Genomic DNA, 27,891 nt, shown 5'->3' with positions numbered 1-27,891 from the left:
ATTGAAATTTTGGCTTTGAGCCAAGTTCCGAAGCTAACTCTAATGCGCTTTCGTAAAATACTTTCACTGAGTAATTTCTGACCTCAATGATAACACACGGAGGGTAAGCAATAAGGTTAGCACTGTGATTGGGGTTAGCCTTAGGATTTAATGTACACTACTTATATTTCCTGAATTCCAGTGTCCTCTGTGAAGGATAGGCCAACGTACTGATAATCTGAGCATGTCACATCTGCTTCTTAATGTATGGTTTGTTGATAAATGGAATGTTAACATTGGCTGGAACAAAAAAAGTGGGTCGAAACCGCGCTGTCCACATACTAGGCCAAATAGCCACAGGCAGACTGCAAGGTGTGGTGTCAAGCTGCACTGCTGGGTACCTTTTTTTGTCACCTTCCCACCATGCACACCGTCACATAAACACACCACCTGAGATCTTCAACTACCTCCCATGTCCACCCAGATGCTATCCCATTGCATGTCCATCCCTTTGATCAGCCACACAGTCGCACATGTGATGCTCCGCTGGTACATGGCATTGAAAAAGCAGTATCATGGGGGCTCCACATACATGCCCCCCCATGCCTCCCTGTCAGACTGTCTGGTTTATGTACATTGTAATTACATCTATTGGAGTCATTGCACTTTCATTTTTTTTGTTTTGCTGCAGCTATACATTAGTGTGAGTCTGTTTATATGCAGGCACAAAGATGCACATTTTTCATGCTAAGTTGGAGCTTCTTTTTGCTCCACTTTTTAGCCCCAGAGTGCAGCTTCATTTCAGTTTCCACCCACTTTGGAGGTAAGTGTCATATAAATGCCCCGCCTTCAAAGTGGCTGGAAGCTGCTTTATTTTGCCTGTCTGTCTCACCCCAGTGTCAGAACACCTACATTGTAGGCTTAGTTCTGTGAGGAGTCTCTACCAAGACATGACTCCAAAGTGAATAAAATGTCTTGTATTGATGCTGGAGGGTTAAAATTAATGCATGGGCCATCAACAGGTTGTCTACATTGCTTTTTTGTGTTATAATATTTAAGAAGACAGGGTCTGACTCGTTGTGAGCATGAATATTTTAAAAATACATATAAAATGTTTGAAGGCAAAAGACATCTTTTATATATATCATTTTTAAATAAAAGAAAATAATGAAAGGAATCTACTGCCCCTCCCCCAACACACTTTAATGAAATAAATACAGAGGTTGCGTTTCTTCATTCATTCTCATAACCTTTCAGCTAAATGACTGTATATCGATAAGAATGTTATCCCTAAGGGCTTATTCTATGTGATTCTAACAATGTCTTTACCACATAATCATTTTATCTAAAAAATATGTTAGACACCAGAATGTGATTTTATTTCATATAATACTGCTATTGAAAAACACCTTAACAGAATATTGATTTCTGATATTTATATCACCATTAAATACATTATCTTGATGAATACATTCCTACATGAAATATGCAGTAATATAATACAGTAGTACACTATTTTAAATAGATGTGTGATAACGTTGCTTAGGCAACAGAAAAACAAATGAGCACCAGAATGCATTGCAAGAAAAACAAAAGCAGAAATATGGTAAAGAGGAAGAAAAAAAATATCCAAACAAGTCTTCAATTTTACCCAGCTCAATATAACATTATTAAAATAAATATGTTGATTGGCTGAATATTTCACTGATGAAAAATGTGCATATATGAAATAGACTATGACGCTATGCATACTTTCTTGGACGTAAACACCACTGAACCTAGGCAATATTTACTTCTGAGTAGGCATAAATAGGATTTAATTATACAGTTGAAGTCCCACACACCTCTGGGAATAAATTCAACTTAACTGAGCTCACTTACCAATGGACATGTAGAGAACTGCACTGCACAAAATGTTCCAGCTGGTAATCAATTTGTTTCATATCAATAAATAACAAAGCACAGCTATTTCAGAAAATCAAAGTTGTTTTCACTCTTTTCAGTATTTTAAATGTAAATGAAATCTGATTGTTTAAAAATATATTCAATGGTTATACCATTATACCTTTTCTGGTACACAAGCACAACTATGTTAAAAGAACTGAAGAACTATAGCTGAAACATATATAAGCACTTCAAAAATGTATGATTAAAAATAGAGGATGTTAGTTATTTTGAACATACCCAAGGTCATAACATAACATAATTATAATATGGCTATAAAAATGTAGGATAATTTGCCGTGCATTATATTGCTTTATTCATACCTCACTGTGTAATCAATAGACAACATATAAGAACCTAATTCTTCATTCAGATTTGTGTTCATCTAGTAAATATTGAAAATTGTTTATAGTAAAAAGGTCTGGAAACAACTTTGCCCCCATAGTTTTTTAATAGCTTCAGACATATGGTGCTTGTTTATAGTACATAAATGGGGACATCTGCATAGGTATATCACTGAAAAGGACTAAGATTGTTTAAGAGCCCATTGCTGACTTTATACAATGTCCAATTAATCACTGTCCTAGTATGCCAACAATGTTTAGATAACCTGATAAGCTGACTATAATACATCTTCAAGTACACATTAATATTTGCACCACATATATACTGTCTCCCTAAGAACCACTCCCCATTTGGAACTTTGACTTCTGCATGCTTATCTGTATAAGTTATTGTCCTACATTAAAATATATACTACTGATTAAATTTTGGATGCAGTAAGTACTATAGCCTATTTCTGACTATGAATAAGAGATGAGAACAATGTAGATCTGGGTGAAATAGTAGATGCTTGCATACAATCCAGTTTATAAAATCTTATTTGCATGGATAAATTGGATTGATATTGCTTACAAGTTAACATTAGTAATATTTTAGTTAGATTTATGTTACAAATGCATTCAAGGTTCTTTTAAAAACTGGATTGGAAAAACCACTTACAAGGGGAATAAAAAGCCCTATTAATAGCCCTTTTTAAATATTAAAAATATTTAAGAAGATTATGTAGTAAACATTGTCAGAAAATGATTTATTTCATATAATGTATGCACATATTCTATACCAACAGTAGAACACTGCAGATCACTCTGATTTAACAACTAGAAAAACAGTGATGTGTGAGTGATAACAATAGATTTGGAACAACAGGTGTGGTGAGTGTTACTACATCTAGGCACTGGAAGGTATATATAGAAGGAATGGAAACTGTTTTGTTAGTTAACCTACCCTTTTCCTACCCATATTCATTTTGGCATGAAGCTTTCATAGGTTTAAAGCATCACACAAAACATGTATGCTACACAGCAAAGACACCTGGATTGTCCATTTCTGTTAACTCTTCCATAGTAAAATGCAGGTGGTTTTTATGTCTACATTTAAAGAAACAGGCATCCATTTTCAATCACTTAAAGCTTTTTTAAAAGCTGAAAATACAGGTTTTTGTCAGAGCATTCGGAACTGGATGTAGGGGTGGAATAATGGGCATTTATTTCATACTAATGAACATCTGAGCAATGCTGTGCTCCCTATAAGGATATTTGTTGTCACCATTGGCGAGAAAACAGTCTTCCTGCAAGGATGGTCTAGAGGTATTATGCTTTTACTTTCTTAAAAATGCTCAGAAATAAAATATGAAGAAAGCAGAAGGGTGGCTCCAAATCCCTTTGTTCACACAGCTAATAGACAGCATTATGTAAAATATTTATTCTAAAGCGAACACAAAATAGATTCTATTCCACATTGTGTAAGATCTCATGAGGCAAAGAAGCAAATATAAATGTACACTGTTACACATGGAAGATCACTTACCATAAACTGTACATTGTCAAATCCATTAGCCAGCAAGTGATTCTCATACTGAGGTAGCCCAATATTTTCCAACCATTGTCCCACCGTCTGGACAGGGCATCTGGGTGCTGAAAGAGTTTGAGAAGGGAGGCGTTTAAGTAGGGAATATCCATCCACAGGATAATAACGATGGTCCTGGGCTGAGAGGTGGCATTGCCACATTGTGTTCCGGGAGAAGTTGGTATCAAAGGAGCCCGCCAGCTTGTCAAATGAATGCTTCCAGCAAGGAAAAAAGTCAGAAGTAGCACATACTTTCCAGGGCAAGCTATAGAGTAAGATCTGCTCCTAGCTCAACATTTCATAGGTATTAATCTCTACTACAGACCAGTACGTCATTCAGTGGAGGAAAAGGCATATCAAGCTGTCAGTAAGCTGCTTTCTGTTATATGTGATTGTTGAAATACTCCACAATGAGCAATGCGCTGCTAGCAGTAAGAAATCTTTTATCAAGTACTCCTACACTCATCAGTATGCAACTCCATGCTCCTTGCTCCCCCTTGCTCGCTCCCCTTCATTACCCAGCCTAGGCTACACCTCGCATTTTCAATAATAGCCATCAGATAAGGCAGATTTTTTGTCTGCAAGCTGTAAGCTTGCTGCTGCTGCCGCTTCCACCTACACACCCATCCAAGCATCAATCTTGAATGATGAGAGCAGTCAAAACAAATGCAGAAAATAGCAGGTCATCAAAGGCAAGCTAAAATGCTAGAATCTGAATAGAACCTTCCTACCAGTTATACTTTAGAGAGAGATCTGCCTGTTGTAGATGCTTAATGTTTCAAAAGACATCAGGCAATGCAATGCATTAACTGTAGCCTATGGCATGGCTTACTACTTGCTGCTTCTTTTTCCCCCTTTCCTTTTTAAAAAAGACTGCAGCGAGGTTTGCTCGGCTCACAGTATGCCCTAAACCATTGTTCCAATTATACATTCTCTTCAACCAGCTCACAATAAATGAAAAAAAAATCTGCTGCATGTTTTCTTGTTAAAATTGAGAATAATTTAAATTATACAACATCCGTTCAAGTCAAAATAATTATTTCTTCATCTCCCAGATTTCTCAGCCATGAAATACTATCAGACATATCAGCAAACCTTCATTGTAATCTACTTAAAATTCAGTCTGAAAAGGTCATCCAGTCACACTAACAGTTAATGTTTTTTTTTAAGTAAAAAAAAGAGTTGTTTTTATTTCTCAGAAACAAAACCACTTGAAAGAGATATATGAATGCTCAGTTAGTTCCAATTACTGAGATCCAATTCAGTAAGTCCCAAGGATTCAATGGTCTACTGTAATCAGGACTAACAGTTCAGTTCACTCCAAGTTCTTTAACATTCATTATTTCTATTTATCGAACACAGCTAATAATTAGGAAACTAGAATATTAATTCATCCATTATCTTTGTCCTTCCTGTTTCATGGTGCTTAAAAAATATCAAATTCAATGTTTAACAACAGAGAAACAGTTTCTTCATTCTAAATATACAAGAAAAATAGTGGTTTGACCTTCCAAGAATCCTTAGTTTTAAAGCATTCACAAATTGTGTTCACTACAGACATATTGCTATATGTACACACTGCACATGTAAACAAATCACTGAAATTTGCATAAACAATTGTATTGTCAATTGTCTATAACCTTAACATTGCACACTAGTCATATATGAATCAGACAGCACAACAAACTATGACTCATTTCTAGTGCAACTCAAGTCACAGGGAATTCTCTTGGTGACTTCAATAGATTTTATTCCTGTTCTACAACCTGACTGCTGGTATTAGCAAACCTTTTGTCAAGCCTCAATGAAAAATTACTGAATGGACAAATATCCATTGAAAACTTCTGACTAAATCAGAAACCCAGTTTCATTCCTGATATTTATTAATGTAAATTCAAACAAGACTTTGGAACACAATTCAATATGAGGACTAAGAACAAAACATGCTTTCTAAATGAGTTTAACAAACAATAAAATTTACTTTCTAGTAACAGAAAGATCTACTGTAAGTGGATCAAAGCCCATTGCTTTAAAAGGATTTAAGGCTAGTCAATAAGTACGTGTATTATGCAAATTTCACACATTTGCATTGATGGTTAATTGTCTTCACTGACTTGCATAGATTTGTAACTATTTGCATCTATTCACCCTCCCTCTGCCAAAAATATGCAGTCATCCAAATGCATGCAAAGCAGATGTATGGCTTCAGGTGTGGATAGTCCACATTTCTGTGGATTTCCACAGATATTCTGGCAAAAACTACAAAGCCTTTTTCTAGGGCGTTTAAGGAGTTTTTTGACCCCCTTGCAAAAAGCCGAAACTCCTGCAAATCACATGTGATTGGATCACATTCTATTCAATTGGAATGAAGAGTATTTTAATCGTGTAGACAACCACTTAGATTCAACTCAGCACAGGCTGCTGAGTTATTTGCATCTGGGACTGCAGTCCTCATCACTGGAGAGATACATAAAGGCGCGTTACAGACGGGCCCCTTGAGGCGCCGTCATTACGCGTGAGGGGCGGCACTTCCTGATGCACCTTGCCCCTCACGTGTAATGAGTGCGTCAAAATGGCGGTACCCTATACAGATGGGCGTCGCCATTTTGACGTCACGGACACACAGCGTCCGGACATCGTGCACCTGAAGTGGCGCAGTGAGTGCGCACCTCGCGCTTTGTGGCGCCTCTTCCGGGGCCCAGGAAGAAGCGCCATTTTGGCACTTCTTTGTTGCTGCGCCCGAGAACCGCGCAGTTTGGCTGCTGTGGTTCCCAGACGCAGCAACCGGCAGTGGCGCAAGACCGCCCATTTTGGGCGGTCTGTAACGCGCCTAAACGTTTAAGATAAAGGACAAGACATGAAGATAGCTCTCAGGCATTATTTTTCTTCCAGTTAAAATGCCAGTTAACATTTCAGTGACTTATATATTTCAATTATTCTAAATTATTATTTTATGCTTTACTATCATTCCGTATTTCTAATTATGCAGACATGAAAACAAAATGGTAAGATTGATCACAATGGTGAAAGCAATCCACATAGAGAAGGTGACACAACTAATTACAGGGTTGCATGATTTATCATACATCAAAAGCACATGAAGACCATCAATAAATAAAATAAAATCAGTCATGTATGGTGGCTAGAAGTCCTGAACACTTACGAACCCAAGTAGAAAGCAAAAACTGAAGATTTATAAAGCCTCTACTGGGCCAATTTTGGCTTAGCAGAACAGATGTTTTGCAGTCCTAAATTAAATGAATAGACTGTATTCAGGAATCACAGAGCTAAACATGGAGAAACAGTACTCCCATATGTTGGCTCTATCATTTTGTTGTTGCTAATTGCCAACAAGTCAAGTCCTCCTACCATCAGATGCCCTGCTCTAGTCTTGCAAACCCAGAGCTGTGGCTTCCTTGATTTAGTCTATCCATCTATAATGCAATCTACCTCTTTTCCTGCTGCCTTACCAAGCCTCTACTTTACCAAGTATTATTGTCTTTTCTAGTGATTCATCTCTTCTCATGATATGGCAAAAGTACTGGGAGACATTGCAGTTGTAAAAGAAGAAGAAGAGTAACTTGACTGTGATTCCCAGCCTTGAGTACTAATCCATCTGCCACATTTTGTACAAACTCACATTTCCCCAGTATTTGAAAGCAATCCATGCCTTTTACACACCCCTAGTGACACCACCCACTTTGAGAAGCATTGTGAGGAAATAGACAGTTCCTTCCTTGACACTGAGTAGCAAACAAACAAACTGGGAGGGGTATGGAAGTCCTCTCCACATAGAAGGCTAACATCAAGGCAGTGCCAATGCCTCTTACAGTCTGAAGTGGGGTTCTGAAACAGGGAATGGAACACAATGTCCTGGTTGAGATAGAATGATGACACTGTTTTCAGTAAGAAAGTGATCCTTGCTCTCAACACAACTTTGTCCAAATGAAACTGAAGATACGGTGCATCCACATGCAAGGCACAAAGTTCACCAGCTCTCCTTGCAGTTACAATGGCAATGAGAAAAGTAGTCTTCTACAACAGAGTTGAACATGACATGTTGCGATTGGCTCAAAGGGTCTCCCACAGAGCTGACCAAGAACCAAGTCCAAAGCCCACTTGGCTTTTAGGCCCAATGCAAGGTGCTTGTATCCTTTAAAAAAAAAAAAAAAAAACTAAACGATGTGTAAAACAAGAAGATTTACCAAGAAACTGAAAACATGCTGAAATGGCAGCTAGGTAATAACAACAAATTGAAGACAAAGAGAGGCCTCCATTCGACAAAGAAAGTAGAAAGTTTAACATACGCGGACTTCAGCCGCAGCAATCACCTGTGGAAGTAGGGAATCAGCAAACTCCTTCCACTTGTAGGCGTAGGATCTTCTAGTAGAAGGTCAATGAGCAGTGTCAATAATCTCTCTCATTGCAACCAGTAAAGCATCTAGGACAGGATCCTTGACACTGCCTTGGGGCAATCAAGATACACCTTGCCTAGTCCTGATGAACTTTGGTGCTGATTAGTCAGAAAAGGGAACAGAGAAGAGGCATACTGTGTGAGGCCATACCAACTGATGTCTGAGATATGGCCTGGTCCTGAGATGCAGTACTTTTAGAAAGGCTTGACCTTGCTGGATAGAGGCTAGGAAAGCAGAGTGTGTATGGTCAGAATGATACCTCTTGTGTCTGAAAGGAAGTGTCAAGGAAGTCTTGTTCCTACAGCAGCATGTATGTCAGAACAGCTGTTGTTGGTGGAAGAACTGATCTCAGAATAGCAGGATTCCCAAGAAGGGGCCTGTATGTATAATAGCCATAGTACTGACAGCTGTGAACAGTTTCTGCTCAATGGTATTATCTGCCTCGGTAATATCAATAGGAAGAAGTTGAATAAGAGTCTGATCTGACTTAGGAGCATGACCTGAAACAGTACTGATGTCTGTGTTGACAATGAGATGGTATTGCCAGCAGAGGTTTGTCTTGAATCAAAACTCGAGCTGGAGAAAGAGAAGCCATAACTCTAATGGCAGAAGATTCTTGTATCTCTCCTTCCAAAATATGGTCATCTGACCTTCTGTCCTGAATAGAGAAGGTCCCTGTCACTACCATACACCACCTGGGAGAAGCTGGCAAGATAATAAAATAATAATAATAATAATAATAATAATAATAATAATAATGTTTATTTATATACCGCTTTTCCAAATTAGATCAAAGCGGTGTACAACAAGAAGTACAATACAAAGTCAAAATAAAACATAACAGGCCTCTGTTAAATCAAACAGGTTAAAAGGGCTTACAACAATATAAATAATTTAGTTAAAATCATATTAAATGCAATTAAGGGGTTAAAAGAGACTTAAAAGATCAAAATAGTTTATATACATTAGCATTTGAGAGAATTCAATAAGGCCCAAATGTTATGATGAATGGCCATGTTTTTACTTGCTGCCTAAAAAAATTCAGTGTTAGTGCCAATTGGGTCTCCAAAGGGAGAGCATTTCACAGTTGGGATGCCAAAGCCAAGAAGGCCCTCCACACACACACACAGCAGAATTCAACCCTCATGCAGAAGCATACAGGAAGAGGCATTCCCTCAAATATCAAGGTCCCAAACATTTCTGGATTTAGATATCATCACCAGCACCTTGAATTTGGAACAGAAATATATTGGCAGCCAATAGATGGCTGATTAACATACCAGTTCCATCCATGAAGGATGTAATGGCTATGGGTAGTAGAAGCTGTGGAGTGGCATAAAATAATCACCATGGGCTCACTTCTTTGTCTTTGTCCTGGAAAAGGTCATCCATCAGGGACAGTAAAGCAGCATCAATCTTAAAACCAGGCCTGAACCAATAACTTACACCTCTGTTAGTTCTTCTTTTCCCTCTCCCCTTTTTACTTTTGTCTTAAAGTGATGAAGGACTAAGAGTAAAATCTGTGGCCCTCAAACCTGTGTTTGTGCTGGAGTCCTCAGGTAGGCACAGCTGAGAGAGATTAGTTCCACCCAGCTCATTTACCCATGTGTCCATTTCACAAGCCCAATCAGATCCCTTATCCATGAACAAAACAGGGATTATTAACATTTTCAGATTACCTGAGAGTCTTATCTCTGCATATGAATTTAGCTGCGATAAAGTCCAAAACACACTGCAGAAATAATCCAGTTTGAGAAAGCCTTAATTGCCCTGGCTCAGTGCTAGGGAATCCTGGGAATTGTTTATTGTGGCACCAGGACTCTCTGACAGAGAAGACTAAATGTCTCACAAAATTACAATTCCCAGAATTCCCTAGCATTAAACCAGGGCAATTAAAGCAATCTCAAACTGGATTCCAGTACAGTGGGCCCTTCCCTTATGCAGAGGATCTGTTCCGGATCCCCCTGCATAAGGGAAATTCCATGTATGCTTGCGCCCCATTGAAAACAATGGGGTGTGTGCTTGTGGGGCTGCCATATGTTTTATTGTTGTGCGACTTCAGTGTAAGCTTGAAGCCGCTGCAATGTGTTTTGGACCATAAGAGAACTTTAAAGTAAGGCTTTTCTTTCCCAGCATCTTTACAGGCAACATTTGGAGAGGGTCTTTTTGGAGGCTGTTCCCAGGCTGTGTAACTGCTACCCTGGGAGGATAGGTTCTCCTTTTCCTGGTAGGCAAAGGCTTTTTGTAAAAAATTAACACAGGCATGAGGTCTAAATGCAGAAAGGGGTCTTATAATGGTGAAGGGTGCTGTACTTTTTGTTTCATGTTCCTTACTTTCATCTACACTATAGGCAGCCTGACTAGTCATGTGATTAGCAAAGTTGGATCTGGAAGCACTTTCAAAATACCAAGCTTAGACCCTTTACAGACTGGCATCATACGCCAGCCTCAGGGCAGAGTGGGGGCATGACGTCCACACAGGCTGCCCTGAATTCACCCCCACGCCGGTCACCCACCTCACCAGATGCCGAGTCTTTGGCACAGCACAGAATAAGTGGCAAAAAGGTGCCACCATGGCTAGGGCCCCCGTGGACAGGCCAGATCAGGACAGCAATGTATAGTTGCCATGGCTAAGATTCGGCTATGAAAGAGTCAGTCTGTTCAGCCCCTTATTTTCCATGGGAGGTGCAATGCCATTTAAAAGAAATGGTATGTCCATCCCATGCTTGGCAGTCTAGCTGACTAGAAGAATCTTGTGTAGATAACATGTTAGCTCATATCCAGTTTTGCCCTTTGGAGAGTGGTATGATGTGAACCTTGCTTCCAATCTTTTCCTAGGATGAATTCACATGTGGGGACAGTAATGCTTAAACAGACTCTAAGGGCCGAACAGATGGCTTGACACCTTCCCTTTGAGCGCAGGATCGGGCTGCAGCAACCGCACACTGCAGTCCCGATCCGGCTTAAAAAGAAGCGGCAAAATGCCACTCGTTTTTGTGCCAGAAAAGGGTGCGTTTTCTGCCATGGTAGCAGCTTTTTGTTACTCCTGCGATGTGTGGCATATAAACGCCGCACCGCCAGAGCACCGCAATGCTGCTGGCCATCTGGTGATGCCAGCTTGGGAGTAGCATCAGGGCATGCATCATCTGAAGGCCATGCCCCCATGCCACCCTGAAGCCAGCTGAAGCTGCTGGTCTGTTTTGCCCCTAAGAAAGGGAAGATCAACGGAGTCTTTGATAACCCTTTTTAAGTTAAATAAACACATATGCTCTTTTTCCATACAAATATTTGTTAGAGCAGTTACCTTCAGGCTAACTTAGGACAGTAGCATTTCAAAATGCTGATATAAATTTCTTATATGGTTTAGCATAATAATCCAAGGAATGTTTGCCAAAATGGGCAACCAGAGCTTTCAAATCATATAGAAAAACCAGGAAGAACTCTAGGAAAACAAGAAATGCTTTATACCCAGTCAGGTTTATCCAGTTCACTATTATCTGCTCTATACAGCTTGGCAATGGCTGTCCAGGGTCTCAGTGAGAAGTCTTTCCCAGCCCTACCAAAGACATTTCAGGAACTGAAACCTGGAATGTTTTGGAGGCAAAGGACATTTTCTGCCACTGAATTACAGTCTTTCTCTGAATATACTGTCTGTTTTACACCATCACATGTAAACTTGGCAAAAGTCAATTATTTGGAAGCTTTGTAATAATGTTTCTTTTTTATTCCTGTCTAACACAGTATTTTTTTGTGTGATTTTCTTCAAAGCTATTCTCTCCATATTAGTCAAGGTTTATTCTGTCTGTACAAGATTTGATTTTCACAGCCTTATGTTTTGTGACCAAATTTATCAATAATGGAGAGAGAACAATGGTTTGGGTCGGAATTAGAAGTGTTTTGGTCAAGAATTAGAGATGTTCTATTGAGGAGAGCCCAATTAATGTAGTGAGCTGTGGACATGTGGAAGGATCAGGGGGGGAGATGAAAAACTCCCTAAACTGGTTAGAGCCTACTCCAAAAGTAGAGATTCCCCATTCCTCAAGTATATTGCAGATTTATACACATGCATGATACCAAGCCCCACTTGCCTCCTCACTAACAATGTAAGAGGAATTAAACCTAGAAGTCACTATCCAAGAGCATAATTCTCCTGGTGCAAACCACACTTCACCTGTTGACATCTAGATTCATACTGGTTGCACACGTTGTTACAGACCTGATTGCACAACCACTTTCACTAGGCTGATTTACAACTCCATTCTCAACCCAGACATTACCAGACCAAGCAATCCTTTACAATGTAAAATTGATTTCTTTTGATATAGGATACCTTTGCCTTCAGGCTAGTTTTTGCCTATAAAAGACCCCCCAAATCCTTTGTTAGTGGGCTAGTTAGAAGGCACGGGGACACTCTGTCACTGTGAACTCTGACCAGTCCCGTTATATCCATTCTCCCCTCCCCTCACCCAAATGGTCATATCCTACACCATCCGCCTCACAATTAGATCCAGAGTCAAGACAAGTTCAGCCTCCAACTATTCCAAGCTAACTCCTGATTTCCTTAACTCTGGCATGTATATGTGAGTGAACATGGATTGTTCTGTGATTTCCCTTCCCTTAATAAAGAAACACTTCATTCAAACAATTCTGCCTCTGCAATATTCCTTTGATCTCTTTTCTCTCAGTATACAGATGGGAAACCATCCCATAATAGTTGCTAGTAGCACAACCGATTAATTAATTGAGCTAAATCCTTGCTACAGTCGGGATATAAGAAAAGAAAACAACAACTCCACATCCTTCCATGTGCAACTGTTCCTGTGGGCTATGGAGGAAGGAAGGGCATGTGGCCTGAACATTTCTGGAATCAATCCACCACTCTAGCAATCAATGAACACTCCTCAGTATGGTGAGACATAATGAGGAGAGTCATTAAGGGGACTAAAGCAGGACAAGAACCAGGCCTGCAGCAGACATATCCTGAGTCTTGCCAGTAATGTTACCAACATCGTGGAAGCCATGAACCCAAGAAGCACATGGAACATCTTTGGCACAGACCCTACAATTACGCTGACACCTCACAGTGGCTTTGAGAAGAGTTTGATACTGTTTGTCCAGAAGATAGGCTGTGGAGATGTGAGAGTCCACAACGGCACCACAAAATTTCACCATCTGGGACAGTTCCAGGTGTGACTTATTATAACTGATAATAAGCCTTAATGAATCAAGAAGGTGTTGATTCAAGGATATGGGCCCGAAAATGGTAGCCAATTGTCGATGTAAATGACATACAATGATGTTAGCGCTGGGGGAAACTGAGTCCATACACCTAGCAGACAGGCACTCAGTCTTTAATAGGCCACTATACATCAAACTGCCAGTCCGGAAAAACATTACCAAGTGAGCAGTCCGGGTCAAGCCAAAATAAGAGTCAAGAACTAAGCCAAATTGAGATCCATAATAGAGAGATGAAAGACAGTCCAAGAATCAGAAATTTATCTGCAATAGCTCAACAGTGCCTTTGATGATGATGCTGTGGTGGACAGAAAGGAACTTAGTTGGGAAGTCCACTGGATAGTGGCACAGAGAGTGGGTGGGGCAACTACCATAAATTTTGTGTAATAGCTCTGGAATATTCCAAACAATGTACTGAACAGATGCATTTATGTAGGTCACAGAAGCCATAAGAACTGTGCTATTTCTAAGCATATGCCATACAGTTCTTCTCCCTTGCCAAATACACTGTTTCCTGATTTTTACCTATCAGTCAGTCAAACTAATAACTATGTTTAATCTTTTCTTTTAGAGTTCCTTTCTACTTGGGGTTCTTTTCATAATCTTTTAACTCCACAAACCTTTGGTTCCACCAGGCCTCTTTTGTGTGTGGATGTTTTTGACTACTTAAAGATTCACAACTGGAGAAAGAGTTCATTATCAGCCTGCAGGAATGCCTAGAGGAACACATACAGCTATGCACAAACACACAAAACAGATTTCCCTGTTTGACAGCAAAGTGAAAAATCCAAGTCTACTTTTATTGCATCCCCCCTTATCCTACCTGCATTTTCATACCATTATTTGTTCATAATCAAGTTGTAAGATTTTGGTTTTAATTCTTTCATAAAAATTCACCCACAACTTCTGTACACATTATTTTTAAAGTATATATTTTTGTACACATTTTGCCCACTGACTGAAATCTTTCTTAAAATTGTTTGGTTCTGTGTACATTTCATCGCTTTAAAATGCACTACAAGCCTCACACATGTGTGTGAATTTCCAAGATAAGATGTACTTGGTGTTGTTACAAGTCTCAAAAGGTGCTAAGTGGCTACTCCCTTCAGGAATCTGGCTTTCATCCAGTTCTCTTTCTCCTTCTCCTCCATCTCTCATAAACTTTTCTTTTCCAACTAAGTGCAGAGGAGTCTAAACCTCCCCATCCTTTACTGCAGAATCATTGCATCCCACTCCACCCTTTGCAGCACTGATCACCTCAGCAGGGAAAGAAGACATTGAATAAGCATGACTCGCCTTGTGAGCGTTCTTCCTATTTAGATCATATACCTGACAGCCCCCCAAACAATTGTGCTGAGGAAGATGCTGCAGTGGGGAAAATTTGTTCATGAGCTGACTGCCCCAACAAAATCATGGTAGTGATGTAATGTCATGATAGTGACTGGACACAACCTACATATTAAATTTTATTCTTTTAAGTCTTCCCCGAACAATGCTGCAAATCTTACCCAATTATAGTGTCTTTTCAACAGTTCTTGCTGTACTTTGGCATTCCCATGTTACTAATTCTGATTCTAAATCATCATTAAACTGCATTTTGAGAAAGACAGTAGCTATAGAAAGTGTATCCAAACTCCTTCACAGTTCACCAAGTAGTATTATTGAGAGGACAATCTGGAAAGTAGATGTCTTGCTTTATTCCTCATTGCTCTGACCTTGCTGGCCTATGATAAAGCTCTGTTAGTCTGAAACAAGGATGCTAACTGTTCCAGACTTCTCTGTACAGATTTGCATTATCACTTAGATTCAGCCTCTAGGAAGGAATCCCATTTTAGACACTGTGTGCTTCAAATGACTTCCATCTAAGGCCTAAGGATGGGAAATATGCAACAGATATTTTCAGAAAAGCAGATGTACAAGTACTTCTCCCCCTTCCAATATGCAAATAACCATAATGTCTTCCTCAGGCAGTGATATAGATTCTAAATTGGAAAAAAACGGAATAACTCAGTGGAAAGCTTAAGAAGGGGAAATTCTCAACAATACAGCACTAAAAATTCCAAGCACTGCAAAACAGGATTCACAGCCATAACTTTATATTTTCAACCCCAGTGGGTGCTACTAGTATATCAACGTAATATTAACTACAATTACCTTCCTTTGGCAATTTCCAGAGGGTAAGGTGATGCTCTCTGTCTTCTGTTTTACTGGTTTCTGTTATTAATCTCCTTTGCCACTTTCTGCAGATCCAACATGCCTAGATATTAACCCCCTTAAACATTTCCTCATGTAAATATTTTGAATATGAGAGCAGTTTCATATAGTTGAGCAGATACTGTCAGTGGTCAGACTCCTGCTGGGAACTGAAGTCTTTTTAAGTGAACTTACACCTGTGGGAATTAAAACTGGCCAGTTCCATAACATCCACATCCAGTAAGGAGCTGCTATTACATAGGGATGTACTTATCATTCCTTACGGTTTGGTAAACGTATGGATTTTTGTTTTCTCACGCTACGTCTGTGTATGATCCCTGCCTTGTTTGTTGATGCTATTGTTACTGTATGATGTTGTATATTTTATTGTTTTTAGCTGCTTTTAATTGAATTTTTATGTAAACACTTTGTACTTTTTTAGTCTGTAACCCCGCTTTGATCCACCGGGAGAGGCGGGGAAACATAAATAAATTTTATTATTATTATTATTATTTCAATTTTTATTTACAAGCTGAGAAATTTGCCATCTTCTCAGGCCTGGTGTGAGTATCTTCTGATGGTTCTTTTGCAAATGAATTAACAACATAAGAATGTCTGTTTGAAATTTGATGTTCTGGATGGTGTTATGGTTTTACTGTCTCACTACTAAGTTGAGCAGTTAAACAGCAGGATGCAACTGGGTCTGTCTTTCACGTGGGTCTACTTTTGTTATTGTTGTTGTGTGCCTTCAAGTCATTTCTGACTTATGGCAACCTTAAAGAACATCTATCACAGGGTTTTCTTCGCAGGATTTGTTCAGAGGGGATTTGCCTTTGCCTTCGTTTGAGGCTGAGAAAGTGTGACTTGCCAAGGTCACCCAGTGGGTTTCTGAGTCTATTCTGCCTGGTGCTTTTGGGGGCCATCTTTGATCATAAGCTCCATCGGCTGCAGAGATTGCAAAGTTTGTGTGTGTGCGCATGCACTCACATGCGCCATCATGTAGCACAGCTTCCATGATCAGCATTGGCCACACTTGCTAGGGGATGCTTAGGGTAACTAGAAGTCATTAGGGTGACTAGAAGTCTTTGAGAGCATTCCACAGCTTTTCATGACTGATACAGGCAAAGGTTTTGCTATAGTCTATGAAGCAAATGCTGATTTTCTTTTGGAATTCCTTGGTTCACTACATTATCCACCATATAACTGCAGTGTGGTTTCTAGTGCCTGTGCCTTTCCTGAACTCTGTTTGCACCTCTGGAATTTTTTTTCCATATGTGGTTGGAGTCTGCATTGCAGTATTTTAAGCATAATTATGCTTGCATGGGAAATTAGTGCCATGGTCCTATAGTTGCTGCAGTCTCTTCTGTCCCCTTTTTTGTGGATAGGGAGATATATTGAGTGCTTCAAGTATGTTGGCCAGTATTTTGTTTCCCATATTAGTTGGCATATTTTAGTTAACACTAGAGTTGATTCTGTCTGTGTGGACTGTAGCAGTTCAATTGGGATATCATCTGTTCCTGGTGATTTATGTTTCCCAATTTCTCTTAATGCAACTTCCACCTAGCTTTCTAGAATTTGGGGTTCATCTTCATATGATTCTTCATTCCATGTGTCATTCGTTTTTTCATCTCTTTTATATAGCTCTTTTGTATACTGCATCCAGCATTTTAAAAATGTCTTCTTCGCCTTATAGGGGCAAAACAGACGGGCATAATACACTGGCTTGGGTTGGCTTGGGGGTGTGGTGTTTAGATGACATGTGCCCCAATGCCAATCCAAGCCGTCATTATGCTGCCCCCAAGCTGGCTTCATGTGGTTCCCCTGACCAGACAGCGGGCAGCGTTGAAGCGCTCTGGTGTTTATATGCCACACGCCGCAGGAGCACTGCAAATCTGTAACAAGAAAAATGGTGCCCTTTTCCCCAACAGAAAAAAAGTAGCTTTCTGCCACTCCTTTTTGTGCTGGGAAAAGGCTAGATTGGGGCTGTGGCGTGCGCTTGCTGTGGTCCCAATCCAGCGCACAAAGGGGCAGTGTAATGCCGTCATTTTAGGGCCATTTGTTTTTGGTCATAGTGTGTTCCTGCTCTTGTTATATAGCATTCTGATTTTGGGTCTGAATTTCCCTTTAATTTCCCTTATCTTGTTGAAGAGATGTCTCATTTTTCCATTTTTGTTATTTTCTTCTCTTTCTTTGCATTGATTATTATAGTATTCCTCTTTATACTTGCATACTAGTCGTTGAACAGTCGCAGTCATGATTCTGAATTTGTTCCTATCTCTCTTTTCCTTTGCTTTGCTTTCCTTCTTTCCTTAATTGCTTATAGCATTTCATGTTATCCATTGTGTCTTCTCTTTCTTTGTTTCTTGCTGCATTCTTCCTTTATTATGTTGCTGATTTCTAGCCATAGTTCTGGTTCCCAGTCGATTATGCTGCATAGCGCAAATCTGTTTCTTATGTTGTCTTTAAATTCTGGTGAAATGTTGTTCAAATCATATTTTGGTAAGATGACTGTTTTTCCTTCTTTCTTCAGCTTTATTCTGACTTTTGATATAAGTGGTTACTGTTCCGTATCACAGTCTGCACCTGGTCTTGGCTGCAAGGATAGAACTTTTCCATCTTCTGCTTCGAATTATGTAGTCTATCTGATTCTTATGTTGACCATCTGGTGATGTCCATATGTATAGTCTCCCCTCTGGTTGTATGAAGCAGGTATTTGCTGAATAAATGTGTTGTTGGCTTCACAGAATTCTGTTACTCTTTCACCTGCTTTGTTTTCTGTACCTAAACAGAATCTCAAATGATTAGTTTGAGGTGCTGTGCTTGTGTGTTGTCAATTCCTTCCTGAATTCCTTCATAGAATTTCTCAATTCTTCTTCTTCTTCTGCCTCTGTGGTTGGTGCATATATTCAAATCTTTGTGATGTTTATACGTTTCTCTGCAGCCTTATTGATATGATTCTGTCTGACTTTGCATTTTATCCTTTGACTTCTTTGATTGTATCCTTTGACTCCCTATCATCTTGTTAAAATGAAAGATAATATTTATCTAACAAGCGTTTCATTCCTATGTTCACTTACCTAATGAAGACATCTGGATTTATTTCACTCTGGAAGCGTTACAGAAAGAATAACTTTTTATGGAATGGTTATTACCCACTTATGAGGGATGTGGTGACTTAGTGGTTAAGACACAAATTCTGTCGATCAGAAGGTTGGCAGTTTGAGGACCAAGCGCTGCATGATGAAGTGAGTTCCTGTCACTAGTCCCAGCTTCTGCCAGCATAGCAGTTTGAAAGCATGCAAATCTAAGTAGATAAATAGGTGCCACTTCAGTGGAAAGATAACAGTGTTCTGTGCAGTCATGCTGGACACATGACCACCAGAGTTCTCTTTGGCTTAGTAGTGGCTTAGCACTGCCCTCTACAATCAGGGAAATGGTTATCTTTATTAACCTCTTGTACAAAATCCACATTATTTGATAATAGGTAATACTGAGAAATAGTGTGTGATATGCAGTTATAATGTAAATGAGAAATCAGTTTGGACAGAAAGCTGGATAATATATTTACCACTAAGCTACTGACAAAATGATCAACAAAATTATTAAATAGCGTGTCTATTTTCATAGATGAGGAGTAACCTCTGCCTACATTGAAATCCCTCAATACAATCTTAACAACAGAATAACATCTAAGACAGAATGTAAGCTCGTGACAGTAACATCATCACATTTTTCTCCTGTATGATTTTTAACATCTTTACCTCATGAAGAAGCCAATGAAGCTTCTAAAGCTTGCATAATTTGTTTTATGCTTTGAAATTGGCCAAATAAAGGTATCACTTCTGTCTGGATTTTGCATTTTGTTGTATTTTTCTGCATGGCCAACACAGTTACCCTTGAATATATTTTCATATTTATTTTCCAGTATTGTTAGAATGGTCCATTGCCGTTGTATTTCCCATTTCTATGTGTTGGTGTGAAAACAGAACAATGAAGAAACTGACAGGAAGAAAATCAACTCACATGAGGTGTGGTGCTGGAGAAGTGTTCTGATGATACAGTGAACTGCTAAAAAGACAAACAAATGAGTCCTAGAGAAAATCAAGCTGGAACTCTCCCTAGAAGCCAAGATGTCTAAACTGAGATGTCATGTATTTTAGCCATTTCATAAGAAGCCATGACTCACTAGAAAACATGGTAATGCTTAGTAATGGTAATGCTTTGTAAGGTGGAGGGCAAAAAGAAAGGAGGAAGACCACATTCCAGATAGATAGACTCAATCAAGGAAGCCATGGCCCTAAATCTGCAAGACCTGAGCAGGGCTGTTGAGGATAGGATAATTTGGGAAATCTCTCATTCATAGGGTTGCTATAAGGTGAAGGCAGCTAATAGCAATTGATACTGAGATTTTGAGTCCATATGCTGTCTTCCAGCTTTACAGGTCACTATAAAGGTCAGTCTTAATGTAAAGGTCACTCAGTATAGAGGTCAGTGACAAATATAGGAGTAACATCTCTATCTGAATATAGTTGCATTATATTATCACTTCCTAGGCAATGGAATAAATTGGTAATAAAAGTATATTCTCCCATACATATAAAAAAATAGAAAAGCACTTTTACATCATCATCTTACATATTTCCAATTAAAATTGTATCCTAATTAAATATATTTTATCTGGCTTCCGCCCTTATAGACAGAAGATATTAACAGCTTTGAAAACCAGCTTCTCAAACTTACAACCATATGGCAACTAATAAAGAGAATGGCCAATCTAACAGTACTTCCTACTTTAAAAAAGCAAAACAAAAAACTCCTAAATTTATTTTGGATTCAGTTCTATCCCTTTTCTCTCAATGGGTAAGAGATGAAACCCTGTCTGTTATAAAAAGCAACAAACTGTACAATTAGCTGTGGGAGCAGGTGACTATACGCCCAGTTATCATCTTGAGGTTCTACTAACATAACATTTCCTAAGATTAAAGTCAAGAATATAGGGCAAGTGCATTTGAACAGTTCTACACATAGGCTAAATACAGTTATTATACTAATTTCTTTCCTACTACCAACTTTATTAGTGCTGTGTAAACCATTACACACAATAATGAGATCTTTCTTATCTATTATTATTATCATCATCATTATTATTATTATTATTATTATGCTTTATTTATATAACGCTGTAGATTTATATAAAGAAAAGACACCATGTTATAACTCAACAACTAATTAGGCACACTTTAAAAGAGTTAAATAGGGTAGAGCAAAATATGTTTGTTGCTTGCCATTCCAAAAGTGTGTACCTAGCTCTGGGAGATGTTTTTGAGTGGGAAAACATGTTTTATGTTGTTGGATTATTTATTTATTTATTTATTTATTTAGCAATAAAAATACACACACCTAGAAACTTCTCATGTGCTATTGTTGAAATTTATTTCTCCTTTCAACTTCCAAGAGATGTATGACACTTTAATGATAGAATGATTGTGGTATAGTTTTAACAGGTACCTGAAATCTTACTTTCAATTAGTGTGTGTGTGTGTGTGTGTGTGTGTGTAAAACACATACACATATGAGAATGAATGAATGAAAAACGTGAACAGTGGAACCAACTGCCTATGGCCCAAAACAGATGGGCAAGAAAGAGAAGCTTCTGGCCTCTTTGAAGGAAGGGCATGCAGATGATTCATGCCCCGATCTCCAGAAGCTGCGCTGAGGCCACCTAAGGTGGCCCAAACCTAGCCACAAAAGGAATGGGGGGAAAGGTGGTCTGTTCTGGACCACAGAAGTGGACAGCCTCAGGACCTTGGTGTCCAGTTGTTGTAGTTCCACACTCACGGCTGGAATGGTCAAAGGCCACTCCATGCCGCTCATCTACTTGAGCCCTATGAAATCCAACAAACAGCAGTACTTTTGTGATATTCCTAACTGAACATAAACTACGCAGTGGCTGTCCATACAGATGATGCTTGGTCCTTCTCTGGGTTTTCTGTGACCTAAGGTATGGTAACTATCTATCTAGGAGAAGGTCTTTTCAATGCTAGAGTTCCAGCTTTAGAATGCTCTCCCAGACAGCTTCACCTGACCCCTTTCACATATCTGTGTGTCTCAAAGAAAATAACTTTTTATTTCCTAAGCTTTTAAACTGTTTAACTTGCTTTGGCAGAGTTGTTCATCTTAACATACTATTTATTTTATCATTTAAAAAAAATTCATTGTAAACTGCTCAGACAATGAATTTAAAGGCATACATTTAAATATATAAACTAAAAATATAGTTATCCATTCACAAAAAGAAATTCTTGTGATAACAAAATCTTCCTTGCTTCGCTATCCTAATTTGACACCCGCAGTGAGAGTGAAATCCCTAATTTTAGGACCAAAATGAATAGATTTAGATTTGCTAACAGTTTCTATCTCAGCTGTTTCACAGCAGGACCTTCCTTTTGAAGTCCCTTTGTTGAACAATGGTGACTTTGGAGCAATATATGATAAAAGCAATAGTTTAGTTCTCTATAGTAAGACTATTATTTCAAAACCACTATTGAGCTTTTATATACATCTTGATTGTCATATTTGTGAGTGCAAGATAAAAGGCATAAACTGAAGTTAACATTATCATCATCTACCAGTGATTTTGGAAAATAACCAGTCTCAATTTATTTCAATCTCAAATTTGTTATCTACCCGACAGCTACAACTTTATCCAAATCAAAAGAATCAAAGGGTGATTCACTTGGTGTTTACTGTGAACATTTATACTCTTAAGTAGCTCTTTATTTTGAAGCCTAAGCAATGCCCTCCTCACTACATTTTTTCTCCTGCAGTATATTTTATTTCCCAGGCTACCAACAGTCTTTTATTATTCTCATTGTTATCTGTTTGTTGGTGAAATGTGTGCGTATGTGTGAACAGAACAGGTAGAATGCAACCATTGTAGCTTTTCAGAACTGTCATCCAGAATATTGTATCTGCCAAATTTCTGCTTTCTGCAATACATACAGATAATTTAGAAAAATGTAAGTAATCAGCCTTTAGAGCCTCTGTCTAAGATGCAGCAGAGTCCCAACAAACTGATTTTTAAATATAATACCACAATCAAATGCCATCAATAACATACTTGGGCCCAAAAAACACTGCAGAAATAATTCAGTTTGAGACTGCTTTAACTGCCCTGGCTCAGTGCTTGGGAATCCTGGGAATTGTAGTTTATTGTGGCACCAGAGTTCTCTGACACAGAAGGCTAAATGTCTTTAAAAAGTACATTTCCCAAAACATCTTAGCATTGGGCCAGGGCAGTTAAAGTGGTCTCAAACTGGATTATTTCTGCAGTGTATTTTGGACCTGTGTAATAGTCATTGTGTGCTTCCTTATTGGAAATATATTAGAACTGCTAGTACTATTTTCAGATATTTCACATACCTATTGTAATTTAAAAACAAAAACAATAGACAAACCTCAGTTAACATGCCTTTTGTGTTTATCACACGGGCTAATTTTAGCATTAAAAAGAGATTAAAGTGCATTTAAAGCATCCCTCAAATAAAGTGAAAATGGTGAGCAATTCCGCTAATGATTATCACATGCAATTGCGCAAATAAAGTGATATCAGAAATGCATTGTCACTTAACTCCTGAAAGTAAAAAGATGCACATTAATGCTTCTTTGTGACAACTTTAATGGCAGGTTTTGTGCAATGTCGTCGTTTCACATGATTACATGATTTCTGGGATATTCATAGGATAAACTCCCTATCTCCTTTGTGTGATAAATTCCTTTGACAAAGAAGCTCATTTTTAAAAAGTGTTTTACATCAACCCCGCTTCCCTTTTCCTGTGACCCTCTGTCTTACTTGAAAGATGGACAGGTGTGTGTGTTTTTTTTAACCAGTACCAGCAGTGGGAGGATGGTAAAGAAGGGATGGAGAAGTACAAACTTTTAGAGTCAGGTTACAGCAGCACATCTGCATTAAACTAGATTAAGGGAAGTAATAGTGCCACTCTATTCTGCTTTGGTCAGACCTCACCTAGAATACTGTGTCCAGTCCTTGTCACCACAATTCAGAGAAGGGTGAGCAAAATAGTGAATGGTCTGGAAACCATGCTTTATAAGGAGAGATGTAGGGAGCTGGGTATGTTCAGCCTGGAGAAAAGAAGATTAAGTGGTGACATGATAGCCCTGTTTACATATTTGAAAGGGTGAAATATTGAGGATGGAGCAAGCTTGTTTTCTGCTACTCCAGAGAACAGGACCCATCTAAATGAAGTCAAACTAGAGGAAAAGAGATTCCAGCTCAACATTAGGAAGAGCTTCCTGACAATAAGGGCTGTTCGACAGTGGAACACACTCCCTCAGAGTGTGGTGGAGTCTCCTTCTTTGGAGGTCTTTAAACAGAGGCTGGATGACCATCCATTGGGTGATGCTTTGATTGTGTATTCCTGCATGGCAGGGGGTTGGACTGGATGGCCCTTGAGGTCTCTTCCAACTCTGTGTTTCTAAACAATGCAACAAAACTTTAGCCGGGAAAGAATGCTATTATTCTGTAGCTAATCATACTATAACTGTCTGTGCCTTCTTACAACCGGCAAGGTAACCAGCAACTGACTCCAAGATTCCTTACTAAGCTGATGTGAATATAGAGAAAAGGAGAGAAGATTCAAAATGCTTTCATTTACCTAAGTGAGGCTAACAAGACCTTGTTTAATTTGGATAAAAATATTGTTGAAGCATGTTGAATTTCCTTTCTATTTTTTATTTTGTGGTGCAGAAACCCATCTCATTCTTTTTGTGTTATTGCTGCTTCTGGAACAAACCTTTCTGTTAAAGTAACAATACCCAGGAAAAACATCTACTTCATTGACTGAGGCATACCTGTAACATAAATGTAAATACAATACAAAATACGGAATGGGATGCATTCTTGGCTATTCATTTATTATTGTGGTGATACATATTGGTGTATTTCACTGTTAAATTGTCAGATATGTAGAGATAAATTAGAGGCAGCTGTGAAAGGTATCATAGTTTAGAAAATCTTATATTTAATGGAATGATACAATTGGAAAAACAGCGCTACTCTTATTCATACAGAAATCTTGACTTTTCTCTGTGTTATGATATCCTACATGACTGATATCCTGAATAGAAGCAAATTCATTCAACAGCCATCTTCCCAGCATAGTACATAATTACATTTGATTAGTAATGTATATCTGCCTGTCTTTGGGAAAGATGCACTGAAATATCAGCCATCTGTATTTCTATGTTATATAAATAATGCTTAATCTTTTGAAATTAATTAATTTGAAATTAATTACAGAAATAATTTAAATAAATTAGAACTCATTTTCACATATATTTCATTTTAAAATAATCTGTGATAACCTGTATAATTCTAAAATCAAATAATCAGATGCTTGATCAGCTTCTTACTCACTTCTAACACAAAAAAATGGAAGCAAAGCAGAAAAAACAAGAGGTGTGAAAGCCATCTTATTTCAAACACAATAATTAAAAAAACAACAATTGCAAGTTAGCTATATTTCTTTTTCAAATATTCTGTGCATACATATGTGTAAATCAGCAAGCTTCCCAGAGGTGGAACTGGTGCTAAGAAACTGAATATGGCTCTTCTAAAGAAAGCATCAGTAGTGAGCCAGGGATATCCCATTGCAATGGTGGATGTTAGGAGCTGGGATCATGAGGCTGGTTTTGAGAAGTCATCTATAATCACTCCTGGAAGAAAGACTGTATATCAAGGATGGAGAACTTCATAGGGTGAGGGGGCAGAAATCTTGGGGGACCACACTGATATCCTGAATAGAAGCAAATTCATTCAACAGCCATCTTTCCAGCATAGTACGTAATTACTATTTGATTAGTAATGTATATCTGGGTGACAGCTGGAGCAGCTCTGTGATTCAGGAGACCAGCAGAGTGTCATTCATAGAGGCAGCACGGTCTAGTGGTTTGATTGTTGGAATAAAACTCTGGAGACCAGGGCTCAACTCCCCACTCAGCCATAGAAATCTACTACAGTTGGCTCTCTTTACCCACAGATTTTTATACACGGATTCAAGCATCCATGGCTTGAAAATATTTTTTAAAAAGTATAAATTTCAAGTATCAAACCTTGATTTTCCCATTTTATATAAGGGACACCATTTTGCTATGCCATTGTATTTAATGGGACTTAAGCATACACAGATTTTGTTATTCACAGGGTTCCTGGAACCAAACCCCAGCAGATAACAAGGGTCCACTGTACATGACTTTGGATGAGTCACACACTCTCAGCCCTAGAAACCCTGCCTTGGGGTCACCATAAATCAGAAATTACTGGAAAGCACACAACAGCAAGATCCAGCACCATAGTGCCCTTCTTCACTTTCCTAAAGAAAGCAACAGGAAGGGGAAATGTCATGATTTGACAAGCCGTTTTGGTAGATTTGGGTTCAATGATGAGGGCAAGTGAAAGAGGAGGCATGGACCGATTGTCCAATCCCATATTAACACTTAGTGTGAGACTTCACAGTCTGTGGAACCAGGGCTTTGCTGGCTCATAGCACACGAAGAGAGTTAAGAAGATTCAGCATGTATGTACTAAGTAAAACTTTTCATCCCTTCTTTGAAGGTCTGTCTGAAGTCCCCAGCCCTGTCCAGTTACAGCCTGAGATATGTCCAAGATATGGAGGAAGGACACTAACTATGTTGATGTCTTAGAATAAAAACAAAACAAAAACAAAACAGGAAACTAACATCTTGGCTAAAAGGGAATAGGAGTGTCTCTTTAGGGGAGAAATCATAATCTAAGCAGTGCTTTGTCCCTATGCAGGTGCACAAACAGTTGGCTATCTGTTCTATGGCCAGATATCATAGCCAGTAGAAAGGTAACCTTCTAGGAGATAGACTGAAAACAAGAAGCTTTGTTAACTGTAGTGAAATGACAGAATGACTTCAAGAAGAAGTATTATGATAATAGGATACATGTTAGACAGCCCCTTCATAAAACATTTGAGGGCTATCATGTTCTCTGTGGAGGGGTCCTTACTGAAGTGTGAAAACCAGGAAGACAGTCTCCGGCTGATTACTATGAATCAGACCAAATCTGAGGTCTGAATCAACAAGCTTCTGGAACCTCTGCAGGCTGGGACTGAAGGCAAGTCTGGTCATCCAGAAATGATCCATCTCCGCTATCGCCACCACCACCGCCACCACCACCACCACCACTGGCAAAGAACAGCAAGCAGAAATAGCCTCTGCAGCAGACAGCCCCACAAACCTGAGGGAGAGACGGTGTCTCAAGAGACTTGTGAAGCAGTTGTGCTGAGCAACATCAAATAACACAGCAATAATCCAGCCATACCAAATGTAGCACTCTGAGAGTATGTCTGATATCCACACCCAGTCACATAGTTTAAGCCTTGTCTCTGTTCCTGTTTTTAGATTTCCTGCTATCACATTGTAGATTTTCTACTATCCGATCTCCTTGGCATATTATCTTGGGCTACTCTTTCACCTTCTGCTTACATTTAATTACAAACCAGTATGATCTGTTTCCCCAACCTTGGCTTGTTTACCAGCTACTCCCTTTTCCTTCTTCTCCAAATGCTAACTTCATGAACCAACCCAGTGGTGACAGATTTCTTTCACTGCTAGTCCCTTGAAATTGCTGCTTACCTAAGGCAACCTTTCATCCTTGGTGCAGCACTTATTGCCATAGACTAGGACAGGTGGAAATTGCCATAATACTTTCACTAAGAAAGCTAGCTAAGTCCTGCTTTAAGAGATGATGATGATGATGCAACCTAGACTACTGACAATGGGCGGTCACTGAGCCATAGCCCTAAGAAAGGCTAATATGGACTAAGGACGATTATAACAAAAATATAAATTGACTACAGATGTTATTTTCCACAAAATGCTCAACGGGGAAAAAAAAGTAATTTTAGCACTTTTCTTTGTCTCATGAAAAAGTCTTCAAAAACTTCAGTTTCAAATAGTATTTGAAATTTGGAACATATTATATACAAAATTTGCATGTGCAAAAAATTTGTGTACAAAAACAGCATTTTCTGTGCAGAAAACCATGCATGAATTTTGCACAAAATAAATCCCTAACTGTAGGATTTTTGTCACAGAAAATAATATTAACATTATACAAAAATGAACATAGAAAAAGATTTTTTGAAACGATCATTGTAGCAAGGAGAAAAGA

At 38.8% G+C, this 27,891-nt stretch overlaps 1 protein-coding gene across 12 annotated transcripts in view; it reads right to left on the bottom strand.

The window, feature by feature from the left end:
• ANKS1B (ankyrin repeat and sterile alpha motif domain containing 1B) overlaps positions 1–27,891 on the bottom strand; it is a 499,785-nt gene that overhangs the window by 263,491 nt on the left and 208,403 nt on the right. For 9 of the 12 annotated variants that reach the window (XM_089523880.1, XM_089523881.1, XM_089523882.1 and 6 more), the window contains exon 15: positions 3,793–3,899. In XM_089523880.1, coding sequence (XP_089380006.1) covers positions 3,793–3,899 — 107 coding nt within the window. Of the gene's footprint in view, positions 1–3,792; positions 4,362–27,891 lie in introns of those variants that run through there. The other 3 variants (XM_089523889.1, XM_089523890.1, XM_089523891.1) reach the window with 2 other exon arrangements.

Source organism: Sceloporus occidentalis, unplaced genomic scaffold (assembly GCF_023333645.1).
Source record: "Sceloporus occidentalis isolate IW3139 unplaced genomic scaffold, rSceOcc1.0.p SCAF_5, whole genome shotgun sequence".
Taxonomy (NCBI): domain Eukaryota; kingdom Metazoa; phylum Chordata; class Lepidosauria; order Squamata; family Phrynosomatidae; genus Sceloporus; species Sceloporus occidentalis.
Note: the sequence above shows the minus strand (reverse complement) of the source record. Positions and strands in the feature narration are given on the sequence as shown.